We start from the raw sequence: 14183 nt of genomic DNA, 5'->3' as shown, positions 1-14183 counted from the left end.
CCAGCCTGGGCGACAGAGCAAGACTCTGTCTCAAAAAAAAAAAAAAAAAAGAGTTGTGCCATCTTCATGGATAGGAAGACTCAGTAGGGTAAAGATTATTATTATACCCATATCTATAAATTCAGTATAACACTGATAAAAAAATCTCAAGAAAGGTTTTTGTGAAATTTAACCTGCTTCTAAAAATTCATATAGTAGAAGTTCAAGAATAGACAAAATAATAAGGAATGAAGTGTAACAGCTCAGTCTAACAGCAGTCAGGATTTGTGCAGGCATGGAAAACTAACACATATTGAAGTGGAACATGATGAAGAGCTTAGGAACATACCCATGGACAAATGGAAACTTGGTCCCTATCACATCGTATCTTAGTAGGGGAAAGAATGATTTCTTTAATTAATGATGCAGAGACAGCTAGTTATTCATATGGAAACAAGTAACATTGGATCCCTGTCTCACACTTAAAAATGAGTTTTACATGGGTTAAAGACCTAACTGAAAAACCAAAACTGTAAGGCTTTTAGAAGATACAAGTGACTATTAGAAATGTTTCCTACCCTTAGAATGATGAAAATTATTGGCAAGGATATAGAACAGTGGGAACTCTCATACGCTACCAATGAATACAAATGGTCATAAGTAACCTGTTATTTAGTAAGGTTTAAAAATATGCATACCCGGCAATTTCACTCCTAGGTATTAGCACCCAGAGCTCTTACACATTTATAAAAAGAGTCCTCATGTACAAGAACATACATTGCAGCGTTATGGCAGCAAGCATTTTAAGCAATTTGAACATCCACATAAGAAAGAACAAATAAATAGTGTACATCATACAGCAGAGTATATGTAATTATTTAAAAGAAATGAATTTAGGCCAGGCACAGTGGCTCACATCTACGTGTAATCCCAGTGCTTTGGAGGACAAGGCAGAAGGATCATTTGAAGCCAGGAGTTTAAGACCAGCCTGGGCAACATGGCAAGACCCCATCTCTACCAAAAAAAGAAAAAGCCAGGTGTGGTGGCAGGTTTCTGTAGTCCTAGCTACTCAGAAGACTAAAGCAAGAGGATCACTTGAACCCAGGAGTTTGAGCTGACAGTGAGCTATGATCATGCCAGTGAACTCCAGCCTGGGCAACAGAGCTGTCTAAAATAAATAAAAGAATTTAAAACTATATATATATAAAATATATATTATATATAATCTCAACATAATATTAAATGGAAAAACAAGTTATATAAGGATAGATACATATATCATCTATATAAAATTATAGTGTAAAAACACAATGAATTACTTAGGAATATATTCATGCATAGCAAAGGTATAAAGATAACACATAGGCAGAATAAACTCAAGTCAAAATCGTTACCTCTAAGGAGTAAAAGGAAAGGAGTAGAGGAGAGAAATAACAGATGAATGGAGATCTTCAACTATATTTGTAATGTTTTAGTTCTTTTCAAAAATAGATTGGAATCTGGCAGAGTGTTAAGATTTGATCAAACTAAATAGTCAGTACATGAGTATCTGTTACATTATTCTCTGTAATTTCTATATGCTTAAAATATTTGTGAATAATTACTATTCTCCAAGAATGTTAAGAATTTTTTAATAAACCTTTTTTTTATTCTTATTAATTTCAGCGTCGGTATCAAGTCCCATTGTTGCAGGTGGTTTGAGAAACATACATGATAATAAAGTTTCTGGTCCGTTGTCTGGCAATTCAGCTAATCATCATGCTGATAATCCTAGACATGGTTCAAGTGAGGACTACCTACACATGGTGCACAGGCTAAGTAGTGACGTATGTAATATATTATCATTAAGGTGATAAAATAGTTCTAATATTTGTCATATAATCTATTATTTCCATTTCAAAATTTGAATGATACCTACCGTATATCATTATACTAGCTACTGAGTACAACATGGCTCCTGCACATACAGAGCTTAGTCTAGAGCAGGATTGGTCAAGTGTGACCAGTAGCCTGAACCACAAAGTGAGAATGGTTTTTACGTTTATAAAGGGTTATTTAAAAAAAAAACACAAAAACAAAAAGCACTATGTGACAGAGACTGTGTGTGGCCCACAGAGTCTGAAATATTTCTTCTCTGTTCCTTTATGTAAAAAAGTTGGCTGGCCGGGCATGGTGGCTCATGCCTGTAATCCCAGCACTTTGGGAGGCCAAGGCAGGTGGATCACAAGGTCAGGAGATGGAGACCATCCTGGCTAACACAGTGAAGCTCCGTCTCTACTAAAAACAGAAAAAAAATTAGCTGTGCGTGGTGGCAGGCACCTATAGTCCCAGCTACTCGGGAGGCTGAGGCAGGAGAATGGCGTGAACCCGGGAGGCGGAGCTTGCAGTGAGTGGAGATCGGGCCACTGCACTCCAGCCTGGGCGACAGAGCTAGACTACCCCTGGAAAAAAAAAAAAAAATAGTTGGCTGACCCCTGGCCTCAAGGTTTGGGTTCTTAATGAAATACTTCAGTTTTAGGTTAATACTGCTCACACTAAATTTTTTTTTAAGATAATGAGCCTTTATTTGTTAGTACTTGACTCCTTTTCCCTCTAATACTTGTACAGAGTTTTGTGTCTGAAATTTAATGTTGTCTTGATGTTATTAAAATATTCCATATTCTGGAAATTTGCCTTGTTATTGATTTGTTGTATTTTATGTAAGCTGCATGTGTCTAAGGATAATACAGATGACAATAAATTCTGCCCTCAAGACATTTATCAGCTGGTAGAGTACTCATAGCTCCTTTGGTAGAAAAAAGCAAACAAAAATGGAGCATACTAGTAATACAAATTTTCTTATTCATTGCCATGCTTAGGCTGTTGATTCTTTTGGATACAATTTCAATTCTTCTAAGATATACCAAGAAGAAAACAGGAAAGTGCAGAAGAATTATGCTTTTGAATTCCAACACTTTACCTGTCAGTAATTTATGTCTCTTATTGGTTCTCTTTAAGATTTCTATAAAGCCTCTCCTGTCATTCAAAAGATAAATTGTATACTCTATTTTTAGGATGGAGATTCTTCAACAATGAGGAATGCTGCATCTTTTCCCTTGAGATCTCCACAGCCAGTATGCTCCCCTGCTGGAAGTGAAGGAACTCCTAAAGGTACTACTGTAACTGAAATTTCCTTCTGTATATTTTATATTTCAAGTTGAATAAAGAACTCAAACTTCCTAAAGCAGATATTAAAAAGTTATTCTGTATTTTTTTTTCATTGTAGAAAAAAAATAAACCCGTACAAGCAGGTCTAGATCATGGGATTTAAATCTGTCCGTATTCATTGATTCATTCATCTTCCACTTACCCAGTAATCTATTGATAGGATTCTCAGATATATCCAGTATCCATTCTCTTTGATAAATCCAGTGGTCTTTTCAAACCACAACCTTCTTCTCTTTAACATTTGAAATTTTTGATCAGCCTTTCCTCCAAAAAGACTTACTTCCTCTTTCCTCCAAAAAGACTTACTTCATATGAGCCCATCTGTTTTTCTCCTACTTCTTTCATTGATACTTTTTTTCTTCATTAGCTCTTCTCCTTATTCACAAGATTTCTATTATTAGACCTTCTATCACCCATTGTACTTTTTTCCCCAGCCATTTTATTAAGTTTCATTAACCGCATTGATTACTTTTATGCATAAAACTCCTAAATCAATCTTTGGCTCCAGTCTTGTCTCCCAAGTTGTAATTCTTCATTGCCAGACAAAACTTCTTTCATACCTAGCGGATATTTCAAATTCATGTTTGAAATGGTTTTCACTGTTCTTTCTGTCATCCCATCTCTCTTAATGCTGTTCCAATCCTGAATCATTGTACCTTAAAAATTTTAAGTTATCACAAAGTCTCTTCTCAACTAGTCATTTATCAATCTAACCTGTTCTATGTTACATTCTTAAATCTCTCACGTTTACTTTTATCTCTGCCTTTTAAAATTCTATCTGTTATTCCAGGTCGAAGTTAAATGGGTGATCTTCCGTGGGCGCTCCCCTAATCTCCTCAAGCTATTAGTTTATATTTTTTCTAAGAACTTATACTACTTTATGTACATGAATTTTAGTTTGTTTATCTTTGAATTCTCAAAGAACCTTGCATGGTCTTCTATCTGTAACAGATTCACAAAATTGTGAATTTAAGTCCCAGGTTTGAGCCAGTTTCTAAAATACTTAAAATTGTAGTCAAATAGTTTTAATTATCAGTTTGTTGGAAGAGAATACTGTATTCTACTTTTTAAAATTAGCTTATAATTAATTTTAACATAGCTGGTAATATAGTCTCTCATGAGAATTTCTAATTATAGCCATCTAAAGCATAAAGATATTTTACCTCGTATCTGCCTGATATGGTAAAGATCTTTTTTCACTGATTGTATTCCTACTGTTTATTAAGGACATTTTTCTTTTTTTTTTTTTTTTTCAAAATTTTTTTTAGATTTTATTTTACTTTAAGTTCTGGGATACATGTGCAGAACGTGCAGGTTTGCTACATAGGTATACATGTGCCATGGTGATTTGCTGCACCTGTCAACCCGTCGTCTAGGTTTTTTTTCTTTCTTTCTCTTGAGACAGAGTCTCGCTCTGTCACCCAGGCTGGAATGCAGTGGCGTGATCTCAGCTCACTGCAACCTCCGCTTCCTGGGTTCAAGTGATTCTCCTGCCTCAACCTCCTGAGTAGGTGAGATTACAGGCGCATGCCACCATGCCCGGGTAATTTTTTTTGTATTTTTAGTAGAGATGGGGTTTCACCATGTTGGTCAAGCTGGTCTTGAACTCCTGACCTCGTGATGCACCTGCCTTGGCCTCCCAAAGTGCTGGGATTACAGGCGTGAGCCACCACACCAGGCTTGTCGTCTAGGTTTTAAGCCTCACCTGCATTAGGTATTTGTCCTAATGCTCTCTCTCTTTTTTCCCCCTACCCCCCAACAGGCCCTGTGTGTGATGTTCCCCTCCCTGGGTCCATGTGTTTTCATTGTTCAACTCCCACTTATGAGTGAAAACATGTAGTGTGTGGTTTTCTGTCAAGGACATTTTTCATAGGGTAAAAGTTGAGCTGTTATGAGCCATTTCAATTCTGTAAATTGTATGAATTTTCGGGGATAAAAACCCAGCTTCTGAAAGGGAGAAAAACTTCCAGAGTAACTATTTGTAGGTTAGATACATATCCCACAAATGTTGTCAAGGTGAGAAGTTATTTAGATTGCCGGGGAAAGAGAACAGGGAGATAGGTGATTGATCTAGATAACTAGCTTTTTTCCTTCTGACTCTTGAGATTAGATAGATAAATAGTAGATAAACCTTAGATAGAAATGGAAAACTTTAAAGCAAATAACCTCACTAATATTATTCATCAAAAGCTTGAACTTCTGTCATGAAGTTGTTTTCCAACTAGTTTTGAAGGGTAAGTCAGTCTATCTTGATTTTTAGATTAATTGTTAGAATTTGAAGTTTGTTCTAAAGTGTATATAATTTGCCACATAGAATTTAAATACAAAGACATAATGGCATATTACAATTCAGACTTAAGACAAATCTTGTTTTAAATCTTCAGGTTTGTTAACAACATAACCTTGGGCAAATTTGTTAACCTCTGTAGGCTTCATGTTCCATTTCTGAAAAATTTTAATGATAATACTCAAGAATGTTGTAAAAATCAAGTGAACTGATATGTAAAGCACCTTTTACAACTCTGACACAAAATGTTAGGTTCATTTCTTTTTAATGTCTAATATAAGCTGAGTCTAAAGGGAAAAACGAATGATTGATATGACTTCAGACTAACATTTATAGTTAATTGCTCCCATATCATCTTTATCACACTTGATTCAATGAAGTTGTATGTTTATATATAACATTTAAAATACATTAACCTTGCTAATTGAAAGTCCAGATTTATGCGTCATGGAAAAAGTATAAAAGTGGTGAAAGCTTAATTTAAGGCAGTTCTAGGTTTAAGTTCTGTCTGTAAAAAAAACTTTTATCTTGACCAATTTTTACAATTTCCTACAAGTTTTTAAATATTTTATAGTTTAATGATAATAAATGTATACATTATTAAGATGCAGTTATACTGTTATCTCTGAGGCATATCAGTGCACTTTTTCCTTCATGTCTGAAGGAGAATTTTTGTCTGAAGGCTTATTAACTAGGATGATTTTTCCATCTGATTATTTTTAACACTTTCCTGTTTCATATAACATTGGTTGATTTAATGGACTCTGGGCTCAGTATATTTTATTGGGCCTTGAAATTTACTGAACTTATTTATTTTCTAATAAAAGAGGATTAGCAAGCTGAAGCGAGTATGTGAATGATGTTAAGGGAGAAAGAGAAGACCGCATAAAAGTATAAATCAATACTTTGCCACCAGTTTTTGAAGTAAGTAAAGGCTTTAGTAATTGTAAATTGACCCCTTGCTTTTTGTTATCATCCCAGTAGTATTCATGTGAGATGGTCTCTAGGATTAAATTGTTATTTTTGTGTAATTTAACAAAAGCATACTTATTCTTTCTTTAATCAGGATATATCCGTTTTCCTAGATAGTCCATGAAAGAACAGAGATGGTCATGCCCAAAATATTTGTGTTGTATCATCTTTAGAAGAAATGAACTTTTTACCCTTATAAAGCTAAATATTTATACATTATAGGCACAAAATTAGAAATAATACTAGTCTGAAAATTGAATACTCATACTTAGATTCAAACCTAGGTTTTAGATTATCTACTAGCAAACTAAACAACTGTGTGGGACAAGTCTTTAAGCTTTCTCTTCATCTTTTGTAAATAAGTAGCTTGGATTATATAATTTCTTATTTTTTCTAGCATTACTATACTGTCACTTATTAATATTTCTATCACATTGTAAGAAAATGTGAAACCCGCACAACTGTTATTTCTATCGAATTATTTTTCTAGGCTCAAGACCACCTTTAATCCTACAATCTCAGTCTCTACCTTGTTCATCACCTCGAGATGTTCCACCAGATATCTTGCTAGATTCTCCAGAAAGAAAACAAAAGAAGCAAAAGAAAATGAAATTAGGCAAGGATGAAAAAGAGCAGAGTGAGAAAGCGGCAATGTATGATATAATTAGTTCTCCATCCAAGGACTCTACTAAACTTACATTAAGACTTTCTCGTGTAAGGTCTTCAGACATGGACCAGCAAGAGGATATGATTTCTGGTGTGGAAAATAGCAATGTTTCAGAAAATGATATTCCTTTTAATGTGCAGTACCCGGGACAGACTTCAAAAACACCCATTACTCCACAGGATGTAAACCGCCCACTAAATGCTGCCCAATGTTTGTCGCAGCAAGAACAAACAGCATTCCTTCCAGCAAATCAAGTGCCTGTTTTACAACAGAACACTTCAGTTGCTACAAAACAACCCCAGACTTCTGTGGTACAGAATCAGCAACAGGTATCACAACAGGGACCTATATATGATGAAGTGGAATTGGATGCATTGGCTGAAATTGAGCGAATAGAGAGAGAATCAGCTATTGAAAGGGAGCGCTTCTCAAAAGAAGTTCAAGATAAAGGTAAAATAATTCATTATTACCACTTCATCATCTGGGCAAATATGTAATTATAGTGTCAAAAATTCTTTTCATATTACTTTTTTTCTCTTATTTTGTATAATTTATGTCTACTCAAGTATGTATTTTTATTAGTAATACTCATAACACAGAAGTTAAATTTGTAACAATTTAATTTATTGTTTGAAACAACTATATGAGATTTGGTAATTCTCTGCAGGTCTGTTGCTCATTATATACTATATGATTTTACTTATTTGTGCTTTTCTGCTAAAGTGAACATTAGCATTTCTATATGACATGTATACTTCACAAGTTATGTTAATATTGTTGTGCACCTTCAAATTTTTTTCTGCTGAAACAAGGTTAAGTACTATAGAATTATTTTGAACAGATACATTTAAGAAAAGCTTATGTGTATGCTTATTAGGCAGTTAGATATTTCACTTGGTTTATGATCCTACTGGCTTAATAATGTCAATTTTTTTTAGTAAACAAATCATGGAAAGTTAATATTAAATAGCAAACCTTAGAAATTAAGGGTCTTTTGGTGGTAATTACAGTGAAGTGTTCCCTTTCATCTGACTAGTATGTTAGGATGGAGTTTCAAGACATACCTGGTCTGTGAGTTTATGAGCTTTCCTTGTGCTTCATAATCAAATAAAAATAAATCCCTAGTAAGTTCCTAGTAATTTGGTATACACTGTGTACAAAATTTCTTTCATGTTTTAAGAGACTGATGAATCAGTGATTGAAATTAGCAATATAATTGATGAATTTGATTGCTATATAAATGCATATACACATTTGATCAGACCAAAAGCATGCTTTATGATTTAATTTTATGATTAAAATATTCTAGATTGATTTTCAGTTCTTATATTTTATTTCTTGGTAATGATAAAACTTCTTGATATTGGGTAGAGCTGATTTTTATATATGATGTGTTCAGTGTTTGACAGGATCATGACTAGATAATTGTGTTTCTATGCTAAGAAACACGCTGAAGATGAATATTATATCTCCTGCCTGTCATGATGGCTCATTTTAATGTTATTGAAAAAAATGGACTGTATTTAGTAATTGTTGTACTACAATGTTTGCAACATATGTAAATCAGAAATAGATGCAAATAAAGAGATTGCTAGAAGTCTTCATTTTACTGGCTAGGGAGCTGGGATTTTTTTCTTTGTCTTTTTTTTTTAAATATAGATTCAGGGGATACATGTGCAGGTTTGTTACATGGGTATATTGTGTGATGGTGGGGTTTGGGCTTCTAGTGAACATATCACCCAAATAGTGATCATAGTACCCATTAGATAGTTTTTCAACCTTGGCTCCCTCCCTCTTTCCCCCATTTTTGAGTCCCCTGTGTCTGTTGTTTCCAACTTTATGTCCATGTGTACCCGTTGTTGAATTCCCACTTATTAGTGAGAACCTGTAGTGTTTCATTTTCTGTCTGCATTATTTCACTTAGGGTAACTAATGGCCTCAAACTGCATCCGTGTTGCTGCAGAGGACATGACTTCACTCTTGTTTATGATTGTGTACCGTGGTATATATATACCACATTTTATCCAGTCCACTCCTGATGGATGCTTAGGTTGATTCTGTAACTTTACTATTGTGAATAGTGCTGCGATAAACATGAGTTCAGGTGTCTTTTTTATAAAATAGTTTTTTTCGCTATGGATAGAAACCCAGTAGTGGGATTGCTAGGTCAAATGGTAGTTCTATTTTTAGTTCTTTGAGAAATCTCCATACTGTTTTTCATAAGGGTTAAACTAATTTACATTCCCACCAACAGTGTGTAAGTATTCCCTTTTCTCTGCAACCTCTGTTATTTTTTGACTTTTTAATAATAACCATTCTGACTGGTCTAAGATTGTATCTCATTGTAGTTTAATTTGCATTTCTCTGATGATTAACGATGTTGAGCATTTTTTTAAATGGTTGTTGGCTGTGTGTACGTCTTCTTTTGAGAAGTGTCTGTTCATGTCTTTTGCCCACTTTTTAGTGGGTTTTTTTTTTTTTTTTTTTTGCCCCCTTTTTTTGGGGTTTTTTTTTTTTTTTTTTTTTTTGGAGATTTGTTTGAGTTCCTTATAGATTCTCGGTATTAGACCGTTGCTGGGTGCATAGTTTGTAAATATTTTCTCTCATTCTCTAGGTTGTCTGTTTACTCTGTTATGGTTTCTTTTGCTGTACAGAAGCTCTTTAGTTTAATTGAGCCCCATTTGTCAATTTTTCTTTGTGTCGTATTTGCTTTTTAGGTCTTAGTCATAAATTCTTTAATTAGGACAATGTCCCAAAAGAGTTTTTTGCAGGGTTTCTTCTAGGATTTTTATCACTTGAGGTCTTAGAGTTACGTGTTTAATTCATCTTGAGTTAATTTTTGTATAGGTGAGAGGCAGGAGTCCCATTTCATTCTTCTGCATATGGCTAGCCAGTTTTCCCAGCACCATTTGTTAAATAGAGTGTCCTTTTTCTGTTGTTTATTTTTGTCAACTTTCTTGGAGATCAGTTGTTTTTAGGTATGTGACTTTATTTCTGGGTTCTCTATTCTGTTCCATTGATCTGTGTGCCTGTTTTTATACCAGTACCATGCTGTTCTGCTTATTGTAGTCTTGTAGTGTAGTTTGAAGTTTCCTAATATGATGCCACCAGCTTTGTTCTTTTTGCTTAGGGTTGCTTTGGCTATTCAGGTTCTTTTTTGGTTTTATATAAATTTTAGGATAGTTTTCTAATTCTTTGAAAAATTACTTTGGTAGTTTGATAGGAATAGTGTTGAATCTGTAGATTACTTTGGGCAGTATAGTCATTTTTAATAATACTGATTCTTCCTATCCATGAGCATAGAATGTTTTTTGATTTGTTTGTGTTATCTATGATTTCTTTTATCAGTGTTTTGTAGTTGTCCTTGTAAAGCTCTTGCACCTCCTTGTTTAAATGTATTCCTAAGTATTTTATTTTGTGTGTGTGGCTATTGTAAATGAGATTGAGTTCTTGATTTGGTTCTCAGCTCGAATGTTATTGGTGTATAGTCATGCTACTGATTTTGGTACATTTATTTTGTATCCTAAAACTTCACTGAAGTTATCAGGTCTGTGAGTCTTTTGGAGGAATTTTTTGGGTTTTCTAAGTATGGGATCATTTCATCAGTGAACAGAGATAATTTGACTTCCTCTTTTCCTATTTGGATGCCTAATATTCCTTTATCTTGCCTGATTGCTCTGGGTAGGACTTCTGGAATTTTTTTTTAAACTAGTAAAGTTTTGATATTAAGGATGAAATGTTGCTTGTACCTTTTCTCTTTAGTTTGCAGTATGAGGTTCAGGAAATAAATACATAGGTTCCAAATTATATCTCTTCCTCTAACCTTTTATAAAAGTATATGCATGTCAAATGAAAAAAGTAATATTACTCAGCTTTTCTTATTAACTTGTTCAAAATTCCTGAATCTTAGGATAGTCAGTTTTGCAAGAAACATACAATATTACAATTCCCTGACCAAGAAATGTTAGTTGCCCTGATAACTGAATTTTTGCATGACCTTAAATCTGTATTATGGAAAATGTGTTCTTGAAAAGAATGTACTTTTAAGTGAATTTTAATAGTTGTTGATAGTAACAAAAACAGAGGAGGAATGGTGACCTTTTTTTATGTATCATATTTGTTGAATCCAAAGTTTCTACTTACAAAAATGGAATTAAAATAAGGGTCATGTATAGTTCTAATTGCATATTAGCAAACTTCTTTTATACTACTAACTTTCCTTTGGAAAAAAAGAACAAAGTCAACAGATACAACATATTGTTCTTGTAGAAACTTGTGTATTTTATTTTCAATTATCTAAATAGTTTCTTCTGTAATCTATGATGACATAGTTACAGATAACTGAAAAGTTGAATGAACAGAGTTGACATTCAATTTTGGTGAAAATACAGGTATGTGGTGATATCCTGAGGATTAAAGTAGGTTTTGCTGATTTCATATTGTTGTCATTTCTAACTTGTTTTCTGAAAGCCACCTTCGTGGATTTATAGTCATGTATCACATAATGATGTTTCATTTCACACTAGACTTTAAATACAGTGGTGGTCCCATAAGAATATAATATTGTATATTTACTCTACCTTTTCTATGTTTAGATATGTTTTAGATACACAAATACTTACCATTGTGTTACAGTTGCCTACAGTATTCAATATAGTAACATGCTGTACAGGTTTATAGCCTGGTAGCAATAAGCTATACCATATAGCCTAGGTACATAGTAGGCTGTATCATCTAGATTTATGTGAATATACTATATGATATTCACATAACAGAGAAATCTCCTAACAATGCATTTCGCAGAATGTATCCTGTTGTTAAGCAATACATGACTGTATTTGAAAACTTTTGGAACTTAGATGCCACCTAACTCTTTTGATTTGAACTTGGCATATTGCATTCAGTTTCTGCATTGTGTGATGGGATGGTATTTGTTATGTAAGAAGTTACCCTGAGATTTTGCAATGATTAGAAGTGTGTATATTGATCCAAGGGTGTAGGTGAGGTCATAAATAAAAGCAAAATTCTTCTGAAGTGGTGGTTTTAGAGCCCTTAAGAGATGAAATACTTCCTTGAAATTAATTTGTCCCTAGTTACCATTATTGTTACTTATTAAAGACTAAATGTTAAAATCAACATCTAATGTATTCAAACATTTGGTACCGAAGACTTTTTTTACAACTGTTGTGTTACTGGTGATGTGGAACAGGCAGGACTATTTGTCTGGCCTACTAGTTTTACTTTAGAGTATAAGTTTGTTTGCCAATATATTCATTTACTGTGAGAGAAATATTCCACTCAATAACCAGGAATCAATAACACTATACCTTATAAATAAGATTAGAAAGTTCAACAAATGTAGAATATTTGTGGAATTCAAGTAAAGGGATAGAATAGTCTTAAGAAATGTTTTACCTAGGCTGTGGCAGACCCTATTGTACCCTTGTTCTGCACAAGAAGGACGTTTTTCTAGCTGTTAGGTATTTATGTCCCTTTGTCCTGTTCTGTCTTCTTTGAGCAATTCTGTATATACACTGATAAAGCAACTTTGTAACCTAATGTTTTATAATATTCCAAAAGGACCTTTTTCTCAATCTTTTTGTTCATACTTTTAGTGTCTGTAATTACATAAATTAATTTTAAAAGGCTATTCATCTTTCTTTGCTTCTGGGATGACCTATCATTAGATATTAATACCTTTTTCATGTGCTGAAAATTTCTGCTTTCCTTTGTCAAAGAGGGGGTTCCTTTGTTCATCTTTGCCTATTTCATCTTTTCCCAAGGTCCACTTTCCATGTTAGCAAGTATAAGGAATGGCTCAGCTTCACTAATGTTTATATAATGTTACAATATTCTTGCACTATAGCCCTTGTTAAAAGTCAGTTATTACCTACTGTCATTTGGAATAAGAGACTGGGATTTGGTACAAGGAATAGGACAATTAGCCACTCAGCTTGTATTGTGGTTGAGGGGTGGTGTGTTTTCATTGTACTTAATTGGCTACCATGTATACACAATTATTGTGCTTTCTGCTTTAAGTGTTTTCATATATCACTTGTAGATTTAAGTAAGTGGTATAGTTTGTTTTTTTTGTAAGCATAATTGAGTTCAGAATTTCTGTAAGGGCAGGATCTTATTTTGAGAATATCAGCATCTGGATGACAAGTGTTGGTTTTGAGATTACGATAATCCTTTTGTATGCATTTTCTTTAGGAATATATGTATTCTAATAGCTAATCTTATGGTTCCCAGTGCTGAAGAGGGCTTACAGGTAATCACTGTCCTAAATACCAGAATGATTCTTCATAGAGATGACTTTCCATGATTATTAGGTGGTTATGATGTAATGAAGACTCATAACAAAAGTGGTTGAACAAAAGTGACCTGTACAGATTCAGAGCCGCTTTATAAGGAGTAAGCTCGTGGTGGAATTGAATCAGACCAAGTGAATCAGAACATACATCCTCTTAACATATCTAAGAATCCTTGCCACAATAATGAAAATTTTCCAGGTTTTACAGGAGTAAAGTACTTTTCAGTAGTTGAACAATTAAAATTTTGTATTTAACAGCATTTTATATATAGTGGAAAAAAATGGTAAGATGTTTCCCAATCTTAATTACTTGTGTGCAAATACTTACATGCATTTTTTGGTTATAAATAATCATAGGATTCATAGTTTAAATAAAAATATATCATTTCTTTGAAATTAAGATATTATTGTATTTGCTAAATTTTCATTTTAATGTCTTAAGGTAAATTGGATTGAGGTTAATAATATATAAACTCTTGAGTATTTTGGAATCCTTTAAAAGTCAGCCCTCTAGGCTATGCTAATGTTTTTCTGAAGACACTGCATAAAAGAGTGACCCATAGATATCTTAAATCTTCAGATGCCAGAGAGCTATGTCGTTGTACATCTTAAGTATGATTAGGCTACCATTTTAGTTACTTTTACAAAGCATAATTCATCAAAAATATAGAAAGCTTAGGTTATACTGTTTGAATTTCTAGATTCTTATAAAAGTTTAAGGGATGAGTGTAAATTGATAAAGCATCTTATGAGATATC

The 14183-nt window shown here is 33.5% G+C and overlaps 1 protein-coding gene across 1 annotated transcript in view; it reads left to right on the top strand.

Moving 5' to 3' along the window:
* NIPBL (NIPBL cohesin loading factor) overlaps window positions 1–14183 on the top strand; it is a 202594-nt gene that overhangs the window by 106121 nt on the left and 82290 nt on the right. Inside the window, 3 exon segments of the mRNA XM_017868906.1 lie at window positions 1645–1805; window positions 3033–3129; window positions 6936–7562. Of these exon segments, the coding sequence (XP_017724395.1) occupies window positions 1645–1805; window positions 3033–3129; window positions 6936–7562 (885 nt within the window).

This window comes from Rhinopithecus bieti, unplaced genomic scaffold, assembly GCF_001698545.2.
Source record: "Rhinopithecus bieti isolate Rb0 unplaced genomic scaffold, ASM169854v2 scaffold_4911, whole genome shotgun sequence".
NCBI lineage: Eukaryota > Metazoa > Chordata > Mammalia > Primates > Cercopithecidae > Rhinopithecus > Rhinopithecus bieti.
Note: the sequence above shows the minus strand (reverse complement) of the source record. Positions and strands in the feature narration are given on the sequence as shown.